Here is a 24,413-nt window from a genome sequence, read left to right on the forward strand (position 1 = left end):
CTTTCATCTTCACAATGATTCTGGAAGTGACATTATTATGCCCATTTTATAGACAAGGAAATCAAGACAGAAGTTAAGACTTGCCCAGTGTCACACAGCTAGTAAGTGTCTGAGGCTACATGTGAACTTAGGTCTTTCTGATCCCAGGTCCAGTACTCTATCCAAAGGGTAACCCAGTTGCCATCTTCACTATCTCCCTATGTACAGGATTCATCCTTGATAACAACAAACCTCTCAGCTCCCATATCCTTAAAATGACCCCACCATGCCCTGAAATATCATCACTTTTCACTATCAATTAACTGGAAAGAACTCTCTATACTCCCTAACTTCATCACCCATTTCTCATCTCCCTGTAATCTTGCTTAACAAAACCCCTTCCTCCACTACTGAAATTACTCTCTCAAAGCTTACCAATGATTTCTTAAATGCTAAAACAGATGGTCTTTTGCCAGCCCTTATCTACTTTGAGATCTTTCCAGCTTTTCTACTTACTGGATACTATCCCTACCCCACTCTATAACCCTTCCACCACTAGAGACCTGGGTTCAAAATCCTGCCTCTTACACTTATTAAGTGACCTCAGACAAGTCATTTAACATCTGTGAGTTTGTTTCCTCATCCGTAAAATAAGGTTAGAATAGGTGGCCTCAAAGGTCTCTTTCTGCTTTCTATCTATAATAATCCTGGGATCCTATATTCTATTCTGGCTCTCCTCCTACCAGTGATGACCAAGCCTTCTCAGTTTCATCTGCTGGATCATCATTCCCCTCATCATCCCCTCCTTGGTATCTCCCAAGATACAGTCCTGGTCCTCTGTTCTTCTCAGTCTCAATCATCTGTTTCCATATGTTCAGTTATCATATCTACACAAATAACTCCCAAAACTATATATCCAGCCCTAATCTCTCTCCAAAGCATCAATACCATGTCAACTCACTGTTGAACATCTCACCAAGACCTCAAATTCAACATGTCTAAAACAGACTAGATCTTCTCTACTCCAGCACCAAATTTGGTCCTCCAAATATTAATTTTGCTGTTAGACATACCACCATAACTGGTCACCGAGGTTTCTAATTTCTGTTGTAGGTATCATCAGGCATGCTCAAAAGTCATCCAACTTCCTAACCTCGGTCATCATCGATTCTCTTATCTTTCACCTACTCTCATTCAGTTATCAAGTCTTCACTACCTTATTACAGAAATACAGAGATGAAAAAGAGTTCATGGACTATTGAGTCCAACCCATATTTTAACAAGAATCCCCTTTTCAACATCACAAAGAAGTGTTTATCCATCCTTTAATAAAAATCTTTGGAACCCAGGACCTCCAGAGAGTTCTAATTGTTAAAGTTCTTCCTTACATTCAACTGAAAAGAGTCCCTCTGAAATTGACAACCATTGCTTATTCTGCTATCTAGTGTCAAGTAAAACAAACCTAATAGCTCTTCTAAGTGATAATCCAATTAACTCAAGATACCTATCATGTTCTCTTCTCCAGACTAAGCATTCCTAAGTCCTTCAATGGAATTATCTCAATGCCCTTCATCAACTTGGGCACCCTTCTTGTGGAAGCTAATTCTAATCAAAATTAACAAAATAAAAATTCATTTATTAAGGGCAAAAATCAATAGACATATTCAAGAAGAAAACATATATTCACACTAAACTACTAAAGAGGAGACAGGTGGGAAGGTTGACTAGGTTAACCTCAAGGTTTCCTTCTAATTCTAAGATTTTACGATGTCTATGAAACACTGGAAGATCAGCTGAGCAGTTTAATTTCATGTGAGTCGAAAAACTAAAACCTCACATGTCCTGAGGCTTTCAAAGCTTTCCTATAATTCAGCTTTATCCAATGAAATTACTAACATTTACTTAGTGTCTCTTGCTGTACAATACTTTTGAAGAAGAATGATGAATCGAGTGGAAATTTTAAAATAAACCCCATCCATCCAGAAGTACCTTGGCAGTTGCCTGATCAAATTGTGCTGTTAATCTCATCAGTTCATCCCTAGTTTTGTTCAAAACTTTCTCTTTTTCCGTTAACTCCAATTTTGTTTTCTCCAGTTGGAGCTGTGTTTCTTGCCATTTATTCATGTGTCCTTTTATGTCTTTTTCTTGTCCTTGCAATCGATGTTCCAATTCATTAACTTTGCACCTTAACTCTTAAATCACACAGACACAAAAAACACAAAATAAGCACACTGAAAACTTTAGATTAACAATACATCTTTCACTTGAACTTTACAACTTACAACTTTACAAACTAGTTTGCAATTAATTAATTTCACCTTAGACCATTTAATCTGAATGCAACATAAATAAAAAATGGGATTAAATTGCAATATTTTCTTTTCCATTCTCTCCCATATTCAACTACCATAAAGGAAACAAGATAGAGTTCTTATTTCTACACAAATGAAAAACATTTAGAAAAGATTTTTGACTGCCAAAATCGTACTTTTAATTGAAATGTGGCTTTTCTCCGAAGCACTGCAGTGTTTCTACATTGCAAAGGAAATGCAAAATTAAAATATATTGAGCACCACCCTACATGGGGGCCTTGAGTTCACATGGCCCTTATTCTCCTCTCTGTAGGCGCCACTCCTTTTCCTCTCCTAGAACTGAGATGTGGCAAGGAAACAAGATCTTCTATTCAAGTTCCTGGTGGGAAATGATGTGGTCAGAAATGATCTAAGCACATCTATGGGACCCTACATTTTGTGGACCTAGTTAGCATCTCATTATCAAAATAACATATACCAGTCTTACAGACCCAAGGAAATATACCCACACACTATTTGTGATAAACTGCTTTATCTGAGGCCCTGTTTGTACAAAATGTGCAGCCGCCAACAGGTAAGGCTGACACCCAGTGCCTACGGACACAGCATGGAAAGAGAATATGTAGCAGAAACAGTCACCACCACCACCACCACCACCCATGACAGCCCTCCGCTCATTTTTGTCTTTAGCTTTTTTCACTGAGACTGGGGGGGATGGAGGGAGTGGGGAGGACACAATAACATAGGGGTGAAGTTATCCTTTCTAGTGAGAGGGCAAACAGAAAAGTAGGGTATAGGGCAGCATAAAGCATTCATTGTGCCCATCTCCAAACCCCACCCCACTTCCTTTCTCCTTGCTGGGAAAGTGAAGGGAAAGAAGAAAAGGTCTGGAGGGAGTGGTAATGTAAGCATCTCTGCAGGACAGGCAATGTGTCACAGGCTGGGAAGTGAAAAGAACCTGTCTGGCATCAGGAATAAATTTGAGCAGGGAAGTATGGGATGGGGGAGAAGTAAACTAAAATATTAAAAATTACAACCATATGAGGCAGTTAGGTGGCATAATGAATAGAGCATTGGGCCTGGAGTCAAGATTCAAGTTCACATCAAGTGTCAGACACTTACAAGCTGTTTGACCTTGGACAAGTCATTCAACCTCTGTCTGTCTCAGTTTTCTCAATTGCAAAATGGGGATAATAATAGCACCTACCTCACAAGGTTGTTGTAAAGAACAAATCAGATAGCGCTGAGTGTCTTGCATACAGTAGATGCTATCTAAATGGTATTTATTATCCTTATTATTGATATGAGAAGTACTACACTGGTAAAATTTAGTATTTTTGCACCAAAAAATTAATTCTAAGTGATGACTAACTTATCTCAGGTAGCTATCTCAATCAAGAAGCTAAAGAGGTTTCTGTACCTTCAAATTGACAAAATTAGAAATCTCTGGTCTCCCCTCCCCTCCCCTCCCCATACACCTATACAACCACACTACTACCAAAGAACACAAACTTGAATCTAATAGCACTGGAACTGCATGACATTTCTAACATCACTGAAATCTGGACATCACAGCATTATGAAGACCATTGTGGCATAGTGGAAGGAGGACTGACCTTGGAGTCATTAGGACCTGGGTTCAAATCCTGCCTCTGACACTTACCTAGCTGTGTGCCCATGTGCAAGTCACTTTTCCTCTTTAACTGAACTAACAGAATTGTGCCATTCAAGTGAGATAATTATTATTTAAGTTGTTTTGCAAGATGGAAAAGTGATATATAAAGCATAGCTGTGATTATTTATTATATAAAATTATAAATTATATAATATTATTACATAGTAATATTATTTTTATTAAAAGTATATTCAACAAGTCATTTCAAAAATGACACCTGAGTCACTTGACAGTTAACTGCAACATTGTGTTAATGAAGATAAGGTCAAGTATTTGATTCCCATATAGGCAACTGCATCCAAACTTGTCTAGTAACTATCAAAGTTGGAGACTTTGGTCACAGAAAGGAATGTGAATTACTCAATGTAACTCATCCCTAATACTCTGAGAAAACATAGACACCTGCTTACTGAGAGAATTCAGAACATCTTATATATAAAGACAATACATTCCCCAAAAAATAAACAAAAACAAAGCAAAGGACAGTAGCAAAGGACAGCCTTCCACAGAAAGATCAGGAATTTGGCTTATGTGGCTATGTACAAGAAATTAACTCTCTAAACAAGAAGTTTTCAAAGGACAAAATTCAAGCTACCTGAAGTCATATTAAAAAAAAATGTTCTGAATCACTACTAATATAATAACTAGCACTTAGAGTGCTTGAATGTTTTTAAAAGTGATTTACATATCTTATCTCAATGAACTTGATCCTCACAATTCTATTATTTTTTTTAATCATCCCTATTTTACAGATGAGAAAATAGGTGGAAGAGACATAAAGCAACTTGCCTAGGGTCACACAGCTATTAAGTGGCTGAAGCAGGACACAACTAATTAGAAAAATGCAAATCAAAGCAACTCTGAGGTTCCATCTCACAACTATCAGCTAGGCAAAGATGACCAAAAAAAAAGGGACAAGGACAAAATATTGAGTGAAAAAAGGCAAATTACAATACGTTGTGGAGCTGTGAACTGGTCCAACCATTGTAGAAAGCAATAGGGAACTCAATACTCAAAATCGCTAAACTGTACATACTCTTTGATCCAGCAATATCACTACTAGTCCAATGCCCCAAAGAAAAATGAAAAGGAACGGATATGTACACAAATATTTGTAGCACCTCTTTTTGTGGTGACAAAGAACTAGGAATTAAAGTGGTGCCCATCAACTGGAGGATGGCTGCACAAATTATAGTAAGTTAATAGAATAATACTGTGCCAAAACAAATGATTAAAGGGAGAATTTCAGAAGAACCTGGAAAGATTTATATGAATTGATGTAATGGGGCAAGTAGAATCAGGAGAACAACTGATCAAAAACAAAAACACTGCAAAGAACAGATGTGAAAGACTTAGGAACTCTAAATAATGCAATGACCAATCACAATTACAGAGGCCCAGTGATAAAGTATCCTACCCAAATGTCCTAACAGATGTGATAGATTCAAAAATCAAAATGAGATGTTTATTTTTGGACATGGCCAATGAGGGAATCTGTTTTGCTTGACTATGCATATTTGTTACAAGGATTCTGTTTTTTTCTTTTGTCAAATGTGGGAGTAGTAGGTGAGAGAAAGAGAAAATGCTTGTTACTTGAAAAAAAAATTAAAAGTTCAAAAAATAAAATGTTATCAAGCTCTCCAAAGTAATAACAGGATATACTGTAGAGTGAAAATTTTACTGGCTAGGAGTCAGAGGAGACCTGAAGTCTAATCCCAACTCTACCATTAACAAGTGGGAAAGAAAGATCACTTCATTCCATGTCAGTTTCCTCATCTACTAAATGAAGGGATGTTATTCCCAACTTTAAAGGTTATGTCTCAGGCCCATTCTAACACTTGAAACTTTTTGATACTTCTAGTAAAGTACTTCTAGAATCACTTTTAAAAGTTTTCCAAGACTCATGTTGCAAGTTAAACTTTAAAAATTTAATAATTACCTTGATTCTGAGCTTTTATCTGATCCAGTAGGTGAGGATTACTCTGGTTCTCATGGAAACTACAATTAGTATCTTTCTTCTCCGTTTGCCAACTTGACATCCTATTAGGTGTTGTTTCTTGTTCCCAAGGAATGTGTAAGGCAGTAAGACCTCTCCTAAAGGGAGTTTCTTGAGCATTAGCTGAATGAGTAGGTGTCTTTTCTTGTTGCCATGAGAACACTGATGAAGAAGACTGATGCCGAGCAATTTCCCTATGACTCATGGTGTTTGGGAGAACTGTCTTACTTGCTTTCTACGAAAAGATAATAAAAAACAGCTAAAGACTTCTTTTAAAAAGTCTCCATATTCAAGGCTGCTTATCTTTAAATAACAGTCACAACCACTGATGTATTAGCAGATTTCTTAAACAACCAGGTTTAAATTACCATTAAGAATCAAAAATATCAACATCGACTTTCTTTTCTACAGATGAACCTGTATCAGCATTTCAATATTTGGGAGAGAAACATCTATAAAGCACAATTAAGTTGCATCCAATCAGACCAAGGTATAATGCACAAGGAACTCATCAAACAACTTAATTTTCAAAATACAGACAGATGATGCAATGAGATCAAGTAACAGTATCATGTCACATAAAAGATCACACTCTTGTTAACAGATAGGTTAATCAAAGTTTATTATATAGCTGGATAATCATTCCTTTTGGAAGTAAATCCCAAGGCAGTAATGGGCACTCTGATATATTTATATAATCATATACATGTAGGGGGCTATATCACAACTATAAAGTGAGGCCTCTATGAGCCCTCAAAAGTGGGGAGAACGGATGGATCAAGAGCACTCACCGCCCCTGGGTGCACAGTGCCAGCAAATGAAAAGAGAAAGATTTGGGACAACAGAGCTGACCAAGAAATATAAGGAGGATATAAGGAGGATATACATGGGAGTAAGTAAGAGAGACATTCACTTCTACACAAGACATGATTCTCATTCTATAGTGGAAAGAGATGGACAATAGCCTTATGTCCAGTTATCTTGGAGCAAACCTGTGGTTTGGCAGAGCTGACAATTACAAAGACTTGCTTTGTCAGAATAAGATAGGCCAAATGGTAATAGATAAGACCCTCCTTAATTTCCTCTGGAAAGGAAATATTTGTGTGCATTATAGTTTCCAACTTAAGATATAATATAGCACAGATACAGTAAGTTCCCCCTTCATTAAACAGATTAATTAGATCTAAGTGAAAGCTTAAGAATTATCCACCATGTACGAGTCACATTCCTGCCACGTTGCTGCAATCCACCTTCCCCCTCCACCCTGGGGCCCTGAGTACCTGTGTCATTGGGCTGCTCATATCTCTGTACTTGCAGACCCACTATGATGCACCCACAGCTATCTTCGTGCCATGTCACCCTCCTTCTCAGACTCACAACTCCAGCTCCGATCACGGAGACTCGTGTTCATAGCTGGTGAAAGTTCACCATATCTGGGCACCCCCCCAGACCCTAATGTACTCAGATCATCTTCTGACACTATTACAACTTAAAATGTCACCACTAACCCCCTCCCACTTTCCAAACTCTTGGAAATGATATGGTTAATCAATTGTCCTATGAATCAATTCATTCCACCTGTGAATCCTCTGGTCACAACATCCTTCCCCAGCCATAACTTGACTTTATACTGTCTTCCCCTAGCTCCTTAACAGTGAGGCCCACCATGCTTTTTATATTTGCTTCCCCAGCATTTAATAAGCTACTTAGTGCACTGTAAGCATTTATTAATAAATACTTTTCATTTATTAATTCATATATGCAAGAGACTAAGTTTGGCACCTGGCTGTCGGTGTCAGAACTGATAAAGCTCAGAATGGGGTGAAGGTGACAATGATAGGCAATAAAGAAGTGTTTGTTAGCTATGCTAAGAGGGGAAAAAAGAGGCCCAGCAGAAAGGGTAGACCCATCGCAGGGGGAAAAAACTGTGAAATGACAACAGGGAAAAGGCAGAACTAGAAATGATCAATTTTAAATTTTCATTCTGTTTTTTGTCTGTCAAGTAGAATGACCATGCACTGAAAAAGAGAATGAAAATGGCTAAAAAGGAATCTTGGTACACAAAGTAAGTGAGAACATTTAGATGCCCTTGATGAATTTAACTTCTCTGACTTGAGTGAACTAAATTCCCTGGTATTGAAAAAACTGGCAGAGATGTACGTGACTGTTAACCCACTATTGCTGATATCTGAAAGATAATGGAAAATAGGAAAGGTACTTGGAAACGACAAGAATACCAACCTTCAAAAAAAGAGAGAATCTACAATTCTGAACTACCTAAAGTTTCTAACCTACACTCCAGGAATTTGTTTTGGTTTTTTTTCGATAACTATATTTTGATATAACTGTTTTCCACTGTAATCTCATATATTTTATCTTACACATTTAAAAAAAATTATGCTGAGAAGTCTGTAGGCTTCACCACCAGACAGGCAAAGGAACCAAAGACAAAAAATGTTAAGAATCTCCATAGTCTCCCTCAAGGAAATTCTACAAGGGATCAATAAAGAGATGGGTGGTGAACATCTAGGAAAGAGGCAATTACAAAGAACCAAGATAGCTTCATCAAGAGCAGGTTATGCCAAACTAATTTGTTGCCTTTTTTGACAGGGTTACAAAACTGGCAAATCAGAAGAATGCTGTAAATATATTTTACCTCAATTTTAGGAAAGCATTTGACAATGTTTTTCATACCATTCTTATGGAAAAGATGGAAGATGCTGGCAAGACGATAATATAATTAGCCAGATTTGGAACTGCCAAGTAGTAGTCACTAATGATTCAATGTCAACTTGGCAGGAGGTCTCAGCAGAGTACCCCAGTAATCTGTGTTTGGCTCTGTTATGCTCAAGAATTTTATCAATGAACTGGATAGAAGCATAGACAGTATACCTGTCAGATCTTGAGATTATACAAAACTGGCACATTGGACAACAAAGTCAAGACCCAAAAAGATTTCAGTAGGCTAGCATAAAATCTTCGGTTTAAAAAAAAAAATCAAATTCACAAATATAAAATGGAAGAGGCATTATAAGAAAGCAATATGCCTGAAATAAATGTGAAGAACACTTTCTACAAGTAACAAAACACGTGAAGCAACCTGCTCAAGCCAACAAATCAAGCCAGTGAGAGCTCGGCCTTCCCGAGCATTCTTCCATTTGTTACATCTCACTGTCTAGAAAAATAGCTCCAGAGTTGAATATAAGTATGTAAACTAAACTCTGGGGTTTTTTTTAATGTTTCCATTAGGATTTATATGTGGGGATAAAGACTAACCATTCCTGTTATTACCCTTAATTTCTTATTTTGCATCTGACTCTTAAATAATTCCCATTTTTCATGTAAAATAATGTATATGACCAATAGCAAGTAACTTACTTTTCTAAGTAAATAAAAATCTGTCAACAACTGGGGGAAAATACATTCTAATCTTATACTAAACTATAACAAAACAGGTTTTTTGAGTTATGTATTTCAAAGAATTCACTTACTTTAATTTGTAAAGCTTTTACTTCTTCCTCTAACCTTTTTCGTTCTTCAACTTCTTTACTGTATTTTTCCTGCAGTTCTTCGTACCTGGAAGCTAAAAACAGGTGTGGAACACAACTAATTTCAGGAATAGCATTTCAGTTCAAAGTAAAATCCATCAAGTATCCATCCCAATACTTGAGAATCAAAAAACTAACACTTCAAATTCCAAATGAAAACAAAATGATTTTGTCATGACAAGAAAACTATTAAATTACTCAAAAGTACTTTAAAAATATATAGAAAGATACTATGAACAAAGGTTTCAGAAAAACTTCTCAAGGGCTGCACGCAGAAAATATCAAAATTCCTTTCTAAAGACATACAATGTTAAGATTAGAGGTCAGATCTCAATTTTTAATTTCATAACAAGACCTAGTTTAATCTTTTATAAACAATTATATTCAGTGTTATCCATTTAAATATATGAGGTTAAAAAAATAAACTGAAAATGCACTTTTTTTTTTGAATGAGGCAATCAGGGTTAAGTGACTTGCCCAGGGTCACACAAGCTAGTAAGTTTCAAGCGTCTGAAGTCAGATTTGAACTCAGGTCCTTCTGACTCCAAGGCCAGAGCTTTATCCGCTGTGCCACCTAGCTGCCCCTGAAAATGCACTTTTCAAGATTATACAGCTAATTACTACTGTCAGAGTAAGGACTGGGATTAGGGTCTCACAAATTCCTATTCAAGGATCTTGCCACTACATTTTCACAAACCTCGTTCACCCTAGAAAGAAAACTTGGAATTAGAAAAAGAGACCTGTTCTTTTTAAAACTGCAGGTTTTCTCATTCTTTTTTTTACTTCGAAATTAAGTTAGTGAAGTGCTCTGACCTAAAATCTAAGACTTTTACTTCAGTGTTTTCACATCCTTCCTTTCAGGGAAAAGGGTAAAGAGTATAAACAGAAGCAGCTGGGGCAGCTAGGTGGTGCAATGGATAGAGCACTGGCGCTGAAGTCAGGAGGACCTGAGTTCAAATGTGGTCTCAGACTAAACACTTGACACTTATTAGCTGTGTGACCCTGGGCAAGTCACTTAACCCCAATTGCCTAAAAACAAAAACAAAACCAAAAATAAATAAATAAATAAATAGAAGCAGCTGGTGGTACAACGGATGGAGCACTGGAGCCTACAGTGAGAAGAGCTGACTTTAACTCTGGTCTCATATACTTACTGTGTAACCCTGAGCGAGTCATGTACTAACTGTTTGCCTCAGTTTTTTCAACTATAAAACTAAGACAATAATAACACTTACCTCACAGAGTTGTTGTGAGGATCAAAGGAGATAATATTTGTAAAAATTGCTCAGCAAGCAGGGCCTGGCACATAGTGGCACTATATAAATATTTATTCCTTTTCCCTAAGTAAACTTGAATTAACAAACTATCTTCTTCTGTTTAATTTGTGGATACAGATGCTTAAGTATGAGATTGTACACTGCCAATAATTACTTGTGAGGACAGATTTACAAAGCAGCTGCTTGTAAAACATGTATTACAGATGAGAAATGTTTTTCATTTGGAAGGAGGATAGGTTTTTGTTTTTGTTGCTTTGTTTTTTTTCTGGAAGCCATTGCAGGAGAAAAAAATATGAGCTATAGGAATAGGTCTCTAAAACACCTGCTTGCTAAAGTTTGGAGAAATATCTTGTGCTGAACACAGAAAAGCAAATATACTCAAACTAAATCATTCAATCAACAATTTCTGTACATTGCTTTTCTAAGCTGGAGGAAATTGTGATGAAATGATCATTCTCAAAATGTTGCTGGAAAAGACATTTTGTTATTGCTGTATATGTGTTGTAAAATTGTGGGGACTCTGGATAGACACCTAGGAGAAGGGGAGGTAACAGGATGGGAAATGTGAACCATAACTCAAACTGAGCAGAGAGAAGTGCTTAGAGATGGTAACTGGGCTAAGATGGATGTGAAATGTTTTTATAGAACCCAAGGGATGTCAGTCTTTCCCAATTATTCAAATGGGCTAAAAAATAATATGGCCTACATGCACTCTGATCCCAAAAACTGGTAGCAAAGACAATAAGGACAAGAGCTTTGACCTGGAAAATAACAGAAGCGAGAATTGGCCCTTAGAAGGGAGTAATTAGAGACTAGCTTCTTCTCTAAAATGAGCATAACAGCTGAACATGAAGAGATAATTTAGATATGAGCAAGAACAGGTTAGTTGTCCCAACCAAGATCCTCCAACCTGTTACACAAATTCTTTTTTTTTTTTTTTTTGGTCATTTTCCCTTAGTTCAATTCAAAAACCATTTATTATGCTTTTCCTTGATACTATATTTGCCAGATACTATACTAAGCCCTAGAGACAGAAAGACAGAAACAAAACAGCTCAAGAGAAAGAAGAGCTTGTTTACATGTATGGTCCAGATGGGTAAAATGTGGGATTTCTGGAAGCTAGACAGGACAAATAGAGAAGGGTAGAAGGGGGAAAAAAAGGCCTACTGAAAATCTGATGCACATACACATGTGCTCAGTCTCTCTCATACACACATACACACATGCACGCACACACGCAGATGAAGACACTAAGAGAAGTAGAGCTAAGAGTCCAGTAACTCTAAGTTACGTCCTATTATGGAGGAAAGTAAGGAAAGAAAACCTCAGGTAGGATTGCATGCTGGAATTCTAGTACATTTCTCACACTCTATCTTTTGTCTGAGGCTCTTGCACTAAGCTCTTACAACCCAAGTATCAATTCCATACCACTTTGGTGACTTGACTGTACAGAAGCAGCAGAACTCTTCTGTGGTGTACTGTTTAGTGTCGAGACATCTCCGGGCAACACTGCCAGTTGGCTTCTCTCAAGTTCGGATTTACATCTGTTAGAAAAGGAATTTTGAAATGTGCTCTAATTATAGAAAACAACAGATGAATTACAGAAACGATACATTTCTAATTACCTATACATCATCTAAAAGACTGAAACCTAAAAAATTTTGATATTACAAATTACATTTGACTATTCCAAAACACAAACTGAAAAAACCAACATAATGTCCGACATTTTGTTATTATTTTTAAAATACCAACAAAATTACACCGCAACATTTATAAGACCATGAAAAGAAAAAGGAATATATTATTTGAATATTACATAAATAACATTAACCTGGGCAGCTAGGTGATGCAATGGATAGAATGCTGGACCCGGAGTCAGGCAAACTGTCTTTCTGAACTCAAATATGGCCTCAAACACTTACTAGCTGTGTGACCCTGCACTAGTCACTTAACCTTCTTTGCCTCAGTTTCATCTGTAAAATGAGCTGAAGAAGGAAATGGCAAACCACTCCAATTTCTCTGTCAAGAAAACCCAAATGGGGGCACCAAAAGTTACATAAGACTGAACAATAACAACAAATTAACCTAGAAGGCTCTTCATTCTCAAAGAACCAATTAGTATTACAAGGTACTCAGGCAATCAAATCCATAGATTCACATTTATAAGTACCTACTATCTATGTGTCAGGCACAGGGAATACAAACCTCTTACTATCAAGGAGATAAGACAATAAAGCAACTTGAGATCAATATAAACCTATTAGGACAGGAGTGGAGAATAACCAGTCTCCGCTTCAGATCTAGCCCATGGTTTAACTTTATCTAATTCTAGTTACTCACACTGAAGAAAGAAATCACTGCTAATTTTTACTATTGTTACTACTTTCCCAATAAAGGCCCCACATTTGGTCTATGATAACTGGTTGGACAGAAAATAGAAAAGAAAGGAAACAGAACTGCTGGAAACACGGCAAATTAACACAAAAACTTCCCACTGACACAGAAAATCTTAAGAATGACACTAGCATCTTCTTTGCAAAGAAAAGTGATGGATATTGTAACATTATACCACTTCTTCACCTTAGACTGAAAAAATGGATTCTCAAAGAGCAACAACATTATCAAAGTCTGGACTCACTTGAGGGGATGGTTGAGCCTATGGCAGGTTTCTTAGGGATGAAGAAAGACTCGGGCATGTTTGAAGGCAACAGGGAAAGAACCAGTAAACAGAGAGAGGTTAAAGGTGAGAGGAAAGAGAGAATAGAGGGAGGGAAAAGGTAACTGTCAGATAATACTTATAAAAATTACCAGGTTTAAATTTGGGAGAATCGGTTAAAGCAGTACTTCAGTTCCTGTGATTGCTTCTTATTTTGACAAGAATCCATTTTGCTGGGGGGAGGGGACAACAAAAAGTACCTGGATCATCATTTGCAAGTCCAACCAGTCCAATCTGGCCCCATTAGCATACTGTTTGTTACATACATCGTGAGCTATTATAAGGAATATAGACCCCCCGAATTTTTGTAATGAAAAACTAGTAATAAGAGCAAATGTCAAATACTAAAACTCTTTCCAAGATTAATATTTGGTTAACTAAACAAAATAATTACTTTCCTAAAACTGGTGCTGCACAACAGGACAGATACATACTTTTAATGTACATATACTTTATATCAAGGTTTGGCTCAGTGTAATACTTATAGAAAAACAGCTAACATGTATATAGCACTTTAGGGTTTGCAAAGCACTTTGCAAACATTATCTCATTTTATCCTCACAACAACCTTGGGAGATAGATTTACTACTATCCCCATTTTACAGATGATGAAACTGAGTCAGATCAAGGTTAAGTGATCTGTCCAGGACCATAAAGCTAATGCATGTCTGAGCAGAATTTGAACTCAGGTATTCCCAACTCTAGGTGCAACGCTCTATTCATTTTGCCACCTAGGTACCTCAGCAGTAGAGAGCTGGAAAGTACCAAAGGAATTAATTATGCCACACAAGTGGTACTATGGAAGGAACACTGGATTTGGAGTCAGATAATCAAAAATTTAGGATCCTTTGATGTCTGATCCTAACTTATTTAGTCATCACAGTAACATCGACTTAGGATACAAAGTCCATTTAATTCAACCCTTTCATTTTATAGATGATGAAACTAAGGCCCAGAGACATAAAGTGACTTGTCCAGGTCTCCCTGGGCCAGTTTCCTCATATGCAAAATGAGGAATTTAGACTGCAAGATTTCTACGATCTTAAAATCCAACCCTAGAAAGGTCGTCACTCAGGTAAACAGCCCAGTCAAGATCTGAGGCTAGGCCTTACAGGTTTATAGATTACAGATGGAAAAGACTTTGGAAGTCAAGTCTAACCCTTGTCATTTCATAGGTGAGGAAACTAAAGACAGAGATTGTGAGCTGCACAGACAATAAGTTTGAAAGCTAGAGTTAGAACCTAGGGAGTCTGATTTCAAATCCTGCACAAATACCTGCACCATGATACTTCTCAATTGACCCAATCTTTGTAATAAACCATAACACAACAGATTTCCAAAATAAAGGGTGTGCCAAAATTCTTAAAGTAGTTTTACAACTTTAATACCTTATTAAATTAATAGTTTATTATTAGATTCCTTTTAAATTAAAAGTCTAGCTTCCACAAAAAAATTTAAAACTACAACGAATTTAATTAAAATTAAAAAGCTGCAACAACTTTCTAAAACACCCATCAAAAGAGTTACCTTTTAAGTTCCTGTTCCAGTTTTTCTATTTGCTTTTTGCTTGAATTTAGCTGTCCTTCCTGGAAATTCACTTGTGACTCTTTAACTTGAAGCTCATGAGAAATCTTCTGCCTCATTTTCTCCAAATTATCACATGTTTCCATCAAGCTCTGATTCTCCCTTTTGAGGGTGGCCCCTTCATTTTTCTGATCGTCAACCTAATTAAAATTGTCAAATATTTATAGGAATTTAAAATAAAGAACTTCTTTCTAAATTAACCAAACTTGCTACCAAAGTTAAAGCATTCATCAGTCAATAAGTAACACACTGAACAAAAATTTAAGTGTCTTATATGCACAAGTCACTAGTTTTCTACTTTTGGAACTTATAATCTAGTAAAGTGACAAACACTAAAAAAAATTACTACTAAGGTATTTTATTAATAATTCAGGTTTTCTTTTTCTTTGAATTAAGGAGACTTTCAGATTAACATGTTTTGAATCCTAAAATTTTTTTTTTCGTTAAAGATTTAAGAAGATCATCCAGGCATAGCTGGTGACTTCAGGCAGGACTGCACCTATACTATGACAGATAAATGAGACTGCATTATATTTTTTAAATTCTTCAGTAAAAGGAAACCTCCTCCAAACCTTCTTAAGAAAACTATTCCAATGTTCAACAGCCCTGTGAGCACATTCTCCTAGTGCCATGGAAATAAAAAGACATCATGCAAAAGCAGAAAATTGCTTCTGGTACATAAAAAATGAGGAGACACATTAATATATATAATTTTAGAACAATACATAATTACTTGGCAAGTACATTTTTGGTCACAAATTTAAAAATATATTTGCTTCTAGTTGGCAATCAAAATAATTGTGTTACCAATTAGACCTAGTACACAATTAGGAGATTATACAAATCATACTTTCATTTTCAAACCCTAAGTTATTTTGTTTGTTTTTAACTATTCCAAGGTGAAAATCTAAGATACCACCCAATCTACTTGAGAAAGAGAAATGCCACCTCCCTTTCCACTATCTGTTAACACTGATTTGCCATATTAGAGTCTAAGCCAGAAACTTCTGTACTATTAGTTAAGACTTCTGGAATACTTCCCAAAATAAGCTCTTGAGAAGAAGACTGAATGGGACTCAGGAACTCCCAACATCAGAAAGCTAAGGGATTTAGAATTGAAGAAGAAAAAAATTAAAAGATTAAAAAAAAACAGTAAGTGACCTATAATAAAGTAACAAAAACATTTTCCTCAAAATATTAGACAATAGAATGACTCATCATTTATACAAGTATTTTCATTTATACAATGAAAATTAAAATGTAAGCAAGAAATTATAATACTTGCCCCTCTCCCAGTGATACCTAAATCAATCATATATTACCTTCTGCTTCTGTTTTTGCAAGGCAGCCTCCAGGGATTCCAGCTGAAATTGTCTTTGTTGTCTTTCTTTCTTTAGTTTGTCTAGCTGTCCTTCAAGATCTTGAATTTTTTGAAGGGCTCTGGTAGACAGACCTTCTTTCCATTCCTCTAAAGCCCAACTCATTTTGTTCTATCTTGTTTATTACTCAATCAATATTTAAAAATAAGTTGAAAAGAAGAATCCAATCATCACTCCTGTGATATTAAGGGGGAAAAAATGATAAAAATAAATAAAAATAAAAAAGGAATTCAGTCTCAGAGACTAAACAATCTGTTCACATCCAAGTTCTGTAGAGGTAAGTTAAAAGTAACGTCCAGCTAGCACAGAATACACAGAGCAGGCATTTAAATGTTATGTCTCGGGCAGAAAATATCCAACTCACCTGGCTATGGGATTCTAGTTACTGACCTAGAGCTATTTTTCTCTTTCCACTAAATCAACAATAATTTTGAACAGAGACACTTAGGTAGGGTACAATGACAAGTTAGTAATAGCTCCTTTTTTGTCCCTGCTTCTTCCAGCTATGTCTTTTTTTACATCTTAATTTTGTCTTCTAATATAGTTTTCTACTCTTCCATTGCTTATGATGCAAGGTATTTAGTGTTACATATAGTGTTATACATTTATTACTATAGGAAGAAATTTGGTTTTTCAGAATATGTGCTATTACTGTTCTGAAGCAAACATCAAGGCTATACATGTTCCCAATGGCAGGTGAGTGTTTTCCTCTGTATATATGTCAGCAGTTTGTACTCCAAGTTGATCTAAATCCCTCTCGGTCACTTCATACCTCACTATAATGACCATAATCTTTTTTTCTTGTGGGGGGGAGGGTGTGAGGGGTAATAGAGATAAAAATATTCTGATCCTTTATTTGAGGTACATGACAACGAAGCTATTACGATAGAAAAGGTAACAATGACTTCAAGCTTATTATCTACGGCAAAAAAGTATATGGCTTGGTTTAGTTGAATAAGATCTAGATAACTCTAAAACTTCATTCACACCTCTAGAACCTGAGGATTTAAGTTCTTTCTAGCATCATTATCAAAACTAACAAGTGGCTAAAGAGCCCCCCCCCTCCCGTGCTGTTTGTGTTAAGAAGCAGTGAAAGCCAATAATGATAGAAATGCAAAATAAAAATTATCCTGAGGTAACACCTCATACTGTTCTAAAAGATGGGAAAACTCATGTCGAGAGAGCTAATAAGACTGCTATAGCACCGCAATTCACTGCTGAGGAGCTGTAAACTGGATCAAACATTCTAGAAAAATTTGGAATTGTGAAAGAAAAGGTGCTAAATTGTTCAAATTCCACCTCAAATACTACCACACCTCTGGGACTCCAAGACAAGTCACTTACCCTCCCTTGACTTCAATTTCCTCATCTATAAAATTAAGGGGTTGGATTAGTTGGCCACTGAAGTCCCTTCCAATTCTAGACCTAAGATGCCTGAACAAATTATGGTACGTAAACGTAATAGAATATTATTGCCCTAAAGATAGAAAAGGAAATAATTCCAAGGGAGAAAAATAGCATTTGTCTGGAGAGACAAATGTGGATCCACGGGGAATGCAACAACCCATTAAGATTTATTTAAAAGAAATGTACGGAAGACAGAAGGAAGGCCAGAGAACAGAGATTGTGTATACAAGATCATGTCACAGTCCTAGAAATATAGCATCAGAAATGCTAAAACTCAGAATAAGCCAAGGCTGGTGAGGGAAGCGAAGGACAACAGCAGCAACAACAGAAAAAAAAAAAAAAGGAAGAGAGGGAAGTTAGCTATACAAGGGGAAAAATGAAAAATAAAGAGACGGAATCTTTGCTTAGGGTGAACAGAATCATGATACCAACAAGAGAGAAAAGAAAGATTCAATTCTTTGTTGCTTTGATTTCTCTGCCAAGAATGGCCTAGAAATACAGAAATGAAAAGTACACAAATGATTATCAAGGAAGTGATGCCCAAGATAATGAAGACAGTAAGACAGCACCTTGATGCTTCCCTTGATGAATTCAAGTCACCTGGCCCAGGCAACTTACATCCTCGGGTACTAAAGAACTGGCAAAAGGGATTGCTGGGCCACTATCAATATCTTGAAAGATCATGGAAAATAAGGGATGTACCAAAAGACTGAAAAAAGACAAATGTCCCAGTTTTCAAAAAAAGGAAGTGACAGAGTCTGCAAACTATATGCCAGTGAGGTTAGCTCTGATTCCAAGGAAATTTCTAGAATAATTCTAGAAATGGTGAAAGAAAGCAGTGAATATAAATAGCCAGTATGACTTCATCAAGAACAGGTTATGATAGACTAACTTCATTTTCTCTTTTGAGAGGATTACTCCATGATACAGACATAAATTACCAAGATTTCGTAAAACCTGCCTGTGTGAAAGGTATATAAAATATATAGAGAAGAATATAATCAGATGGATTCAGAACTGGTTGAACGACTGGCCACAGTTGTTGTTAATGGTACACTGTCAACATTAAAGAAGATCTCTGAAAAAGAACCTCAGTATCTGTAATTGGCCCTGAACTGTTTAATAATATTCTAAATGAACTGAATAAAGGGCTAGATGGTGCTCAATAAATTTGTTGACACAGAACTGGATGGTATAGCTAAGACAGTGAATGAGTCAGAATCCAAAAAAGATCTTGACAGGTGAGAAAATTATTAGGCTGAATCTAATAATACAATTAGACACAAAAATTAGCTTCATGAGTAAAGGATGAGGGAAGTATAGATAGACAGCAGTTGCTCTGAAAAAGACTTAGGAGTTTTGGACTACAAGCTGAATGTCAGCAGTGCGATGTAGCAGTCAAAAAAGCTAATGCGATCTTGGGCCTGATAAAGAGGACTCTAGAAATAGGGAGGTACAATCCCATTGTACTCTGTCCTCATCAGAGCTCATCACCCAAAGCATTACCTTCAGTTCAAAGCACAAAAGTTTAGGAAGAACATTGATACGCTGGAGAACGTCCAGAGAAAGATAACCAGGATGGTAAAGGGCCTTGAGTCCATGACATGAGAGAATAGGTTGAAGGAACTAGACATGTTTAGCCTAGAAAAGATAAGACTCAATGGGAGACGTTACAGTTTCCTTCAAGTATCTGAAAAGTTGTCATGTAAAAAAAGGATTAGATTTATTCTGTTTAGCTTGGGACGGCAGTATGAGAAGCAAAGGGGGAAAGTAGCAGAAAGACAAATTTAGTCTTGATGTCATGAAAAGAATTTCTAACAATGTAGAGTTCTGCATAAGTGGAATATGCTACCTAGAAAGCTAGTAGGTTTAACTTCCTTGGAGGTCTTCTAGTAGAGGATAAATGATAATTTATCCAGCATGTTATAGTAGGGATTACTCTTGTGTTAGACTAGTCCTCCACTGAGTTCAACTCTAACTCTCAAATTCCAATACTTCACTGTAAAGAAGGACCAAGAGTAATCAAAGAAACATGAGATTACTTGTGTGAAATAATAAAGAGTGAAGAAAGTAGAGCCAAAAAATATTGTTAATAAAGTCAATATGGAGAGGGAAAAAAACTGTTTAAATAAAGCAATCAATGTTAGCACTATTCTGTAAAAATTAAAATCCACACACCTTCCTTCTGTACTTTGCAGTGAGGTTTATTTGGGTATCTGTAGGGACTAAACAGAATGTAGACAATTTTAAAAGTCTTTTTTTTTTTTTTTAAGTAACGAAAGGACCAAAACTCACAAGAAATGAGACAACAAAGGACCAAGCTCATTCATTAAGTATCAAATCCTTAAAAAGAGAGGTTTAGCTGACCATAGAATAATCTATTTTATCTCAACTACTTTACAAAGAGGTCACTCAGCTACTTATAGCTCTATCTTGCCCTCTTCTCCCAAAGTAACCTTCTTAAAGTGATGTTCAAAAGCTTCTCTGCCCAATTACCTTAGCTATCTTGCAACATTGAAACCAAGTTTGTCTGTCCAAATGAGATGCTATCATTGGCACCCAAAAACTTCAACATTTCTCAAATAATTTATAATGCCCAAAATTGCTAGGATCCTATAAATAGGGTAACTTTAAAAAAAGCAAAAGTCACAGGTAATACAAATTTATTATTTACAAGATTAGCCATTTTTAGGAACCAGGGAATATGAGCTAGGTCAGGGATATGGAAATGCCAGGAGCAGTCAAGGATTCAGGCTTCATCACCATTTCCATAATAACAACTCACTTTCATAAGAGCTTTCAGATTGCAAAGCTCTTTCCTCACAACCACCTGGTGAGCCAGACAACCAAAGTATTATCATCCCTCTTTTTAATGGAGTTATCCTTTCCCTAGAGCAGAGCTACTGTTGCTAATTGGGAAGAGAAAGAAAATCAATCATCTTCTAGCTAGTAAACTTCCTTCTCTTCTTTAAATCTCCAAGACACTTAAGCAAAAGAAAAAAAAAAACAAAACCTTTTCTGCTACCACTTCCCACTGCCTCATCCCCAATTATCTATATCTTCACCCTCCATAGTTCCTATGTCCTGCTCTGCCCTCCCCTTCCATTGTGCCTTCTGGAAACCTGTTCTAGCTTTCAAATACTTAGAGAACTCTAGCCCTCCTGCCTCCTACTCCCTCCCCCCACCACTCCAAAACCTCTCCTTTGAGATTCAATAAAGTCTGTCCAAACATGGTTGTTGTTACCTAGCAGCTCCCATTCTTCCTCTTTTCTCAAGAAGTTCAGCATCAGGCTCAGTCTTCCTCTCCATCCAAAACTTGATATAGAGAGGGAGAGATAAACATACAGATATACCTACATATCTGTCTATGTCTATAGAGAAAGACAGAAATAGAGATATGTCTACATCTCTATGGGGGATGGGGGAGGGGGGGGGAGAGGGAGAGAGAGAGACTATTTTGACATTGCTCAAACACAGACGCTTCTTCACCTCTCCTGATCTATACCTTCACTCAACCTCAGCCTCTACAAAAGGATAGGTTGCACCTTGGATCTCATTATCACACTTAAATGTTGTTTGAGGCTTTATGATCTAGAACTCTAGAATAAACCTCTCTCCAACTACAACTTCCTATCCTCTCACTCACCCTCACTCCCTCTAACCCACTTCTTCCTACTTACCAGAACTCCAGTCACTCCACACCCTCCTCCCTGCTCTCCCAAGTTCATCAAACCTTCTTCACTTTGAAATCTTAACCATATAATTAGCCATTTCAACTCCATCAAATCCTTACTCCTTTGTCCTGTCTCTCACCACTCAGGCCTGTGTTACCTCACCCCCAACCCCATTCAGCTTCCCCTTTCCTATTCTACTGCAGGCTGCTGAAGAACGCCTCTCAAAGTGGCAGTTCAAAACCTTACCTTCTCTCTTTAGTGAAATTCTTTCCCATTTTCCTTACCCTCACCCTTTAACAGAAGACCTGGCCTACTACATTATGTAGAAAATGGAACGCATCTCTCCTGATGCCTCCCTCTGATCTCCAATTCTATCTCCAAACCCCTTGACATGCTTCCCCATTCTCTCCTCCTTTGCTCCAGTCTCTAATGAAGAGTGGGCACCTCTTATCAGGCCTGATCCCTCCTAGTTTTGTCCTTGATCCCATCTCTTGCAGGAGCTTGGCAGATAAATCATTCTCTTTCTCCTCTTTAATATTCTTTGTACACTGGTTCCTTCCCTGTCCCCTACAAACGTGTCCAGATCAGTCTATCCTTAAAAAAAAAAAATTTCATTTCATGCCACCCTCCCTCTCAAGCTAACATCCTAAATTAAATTGCTCATCCTTTTCACAGACAAATTCATAGTCAAAGCTTTCTATACTCCTCATCTCCATTTCTTCACCTCCCACTCATTTCTTAAGCCTTTCCAATAAAGTGTCTCAACCCAACACTGAACTGAAACTGTTCTCTCCAAGGCCACCAAAAATTTCTTAGTTATTAAACCTTTTCCTAGTCTTTCTCCTTTGTTATTCTTCTGACATCTTAGGTACTCTCATTACTACTTTTATGACAGTGCTGCTGTTTACCTCCAATTTGTCTAACTACTCTTTAGCAAGTCTCCCTTGCTAGATCATTCAACAAGTATCAATCAGGTGGCGGGTACTACACTAGCCAACGGACATACAAAGAAAAAAATTAGAGTCCCCACCCTTAAAGAACACATCTTCTATAGGTCAGACAGATCCCAGAACCCTGAGCTTGCCCTAGGAAAGTGGGTTTGAGAAGCAGTGAGGCATTCCCATGAAGGATACACATGGTATGGAAGGGAAGGAAGAGACCCTGGGGTAATGGAGAAGGTTGCAGGGACAAAAAAGAAAAAACCAAATAGGCATCATGGATAGTGATGGAAAGGCACAAAAGTGACCCTGACATCCCCCTCAGACACACCATACCCACACCCTGAACACGTGACCCATTCTCTCCAAACACAATATGCCATAAAGCCCTCAACACACACACACCCACCACCACCAACAACAATCCACTTACAATTCCTTAGCCATATATGTACCACTAAGATCATCTCATGGTCATTACCCACACACAGACATCAAGTCTCACAGCTAATTGACGTGTGGACATTCATATTCTAACCTACTCACAAAATACAAGGACCTCTCACCACTTTCCAGTTTGATAGAACTAGCCAATTTTACTTTGAGATCTTCAGGGACCTCCATGGAAGGCTGGGGCAGGCACCCAGGCAGGTGTCCTGCTCTATACTCTCCCAGTGAGTGTATGATGTCTGTGTGTGTGTATGTATGTCTGAATGTATCTTGAAGAGCGTGTCCAGAGGGAAGGTGTATGATATCTGTGCATGCCTGTGTTATGTTCACCGAAGGCACTCACATCAAGCCTTTTCAGTCATGACTCATTCTCAGGATAGGAAGCTAGGAACTCTTTAAGGAAGGGCCCTTTAGGATCTTGTCCCTCTTATCTGTGTGCCCTTTAAGTGCCTATAAGCCCCCCAAGCACTCTAGCTTAGAGGATGAAGGTATGTAAAGACCCTGAGAAAAGGAACAGCAACAGGGAGATCAGAAGGGGTCAGGCACAACAGTTGCTCAGGAAGATAAATGGTAGATGAAGAGACTACAGCTCTGTGGTGGGAAGGTCCAACAGATAAGTAGGCGTGGCTCTTTGATCAGGAGGGATGATAAGTAGGGAACCTAAGGTCTAGGCTAGAGGGGCAAAAGGCTGAAGGAGGGCCCTTTGGGGCTTATAAATGCTCACCCCATTCCAAAACCCCAACCCTGGATTACTCCTACCATGTAGAAAATATATGAAATTGTCTGTTTGGGGTCATGCCCATCTATTACAGTTTTTCAACCAATACAGATCAGGGTAGCTGTTGCCTAGGCTCCAACTCATTCTCTTTTGTCAAGGATTTTAGTACTCGATTCGGATTCTTCTCCCCAACTTCAGTCCTTATACCAGGAGAGGTCAACATTCACACTGTTACTCCTTCAAACACTCTAATCTTTCAGTTATTCAATAGCCTCAAATCTAATGACCTACTCCTCCATTCTACCTCAGTAACACAGACAGCATTATGAATCTCCCCATTACCCACAAGTGTTCCACTTCTGTAATAACTGACATCCCTCTATCTGACCAGAATTTACCATTCCATCTCTCCTTCTCTTATCTTACCCATCCTAAATCAGGTGCTGGGAACCCCAAAACTCAAGGGCAAAAGGTGCAGGTTCTTCAGGCAGAGGCAACATTAATTGGGGTGGGCAAAATTTTAAGAATCTGCACATTTGTGATGCTTGTATTGACAAGGGTCAGATTTTAAGAATCTGAGCTATTTGTGCTGCTAACAGCAAAGGTGCCAGATTTTAAGAAGTTGAACCACTTAATAGGGGCTCAAGATGGACCTTTTTATACAGAAAGACTGTGAGAAGATATGGATGAGATCTAGGAGTGGCTAATAGACTGGGGTGACCTAGAGGTAACAGAGAAATGATCTAGATGGAATTCA

General features: G+C 37.5%; 1 protein-coding gene across 1 annotated transcript in view; it reads right to left on the reverse strand.

Moving 5' to 3' along the window:
* CENPF (centromere protein F) overlaps positions 1-24,413 on the reverse strand; it is an 82,829-nt gene that overhangs the window by 56,352 nt on the left and 2,064 nt on the right. The window contains exons 2-7 of the mRNA XM_027871141.1: positions 16,413-16,645; positions 15,034-15,230; positions 12,216-12,331; positions 9,454-9,545; positions 5,906-6,197; positions 1,969-2,171 (exon numbers count right to left, since the gene is read on the reverse strand). Coding sequence (XP_027726942.1) covers positions 1,969-2,171; positions 5,906-6,197; positions 9,454-9,545; positions 12,216-12,331; positions 15,034-15,230; positions 16,413-16,574 — 1,062 coding nt within the window. The 5' untranslated portion in view covers positions 16,575-16,645. The remainder of the gene's footprint in view (positions 1-1,968; positions 2,172-5,905; positions 6,198-9,453; positions 9,546-12,215; positions 12,332-15,033; positions 15,231-16,412; positions 16,646-24,413) is intronic.

Source organism: Vombatus ursinus, unplaced genomic scaffold (assembly GCF_900497805.2).
Source record: "Vombatus ursinus unplaced genomic scaffold, bare-nosed wombat genome assembly UNPS02014798.1, whole genome shotgun sequence".
Lineage (NCBI taxonomy): Eukaryota > Metazoa > Chordata > Mammalia > Diprotodontia > Vombatidae > Vombatus > Vombatus ursinus.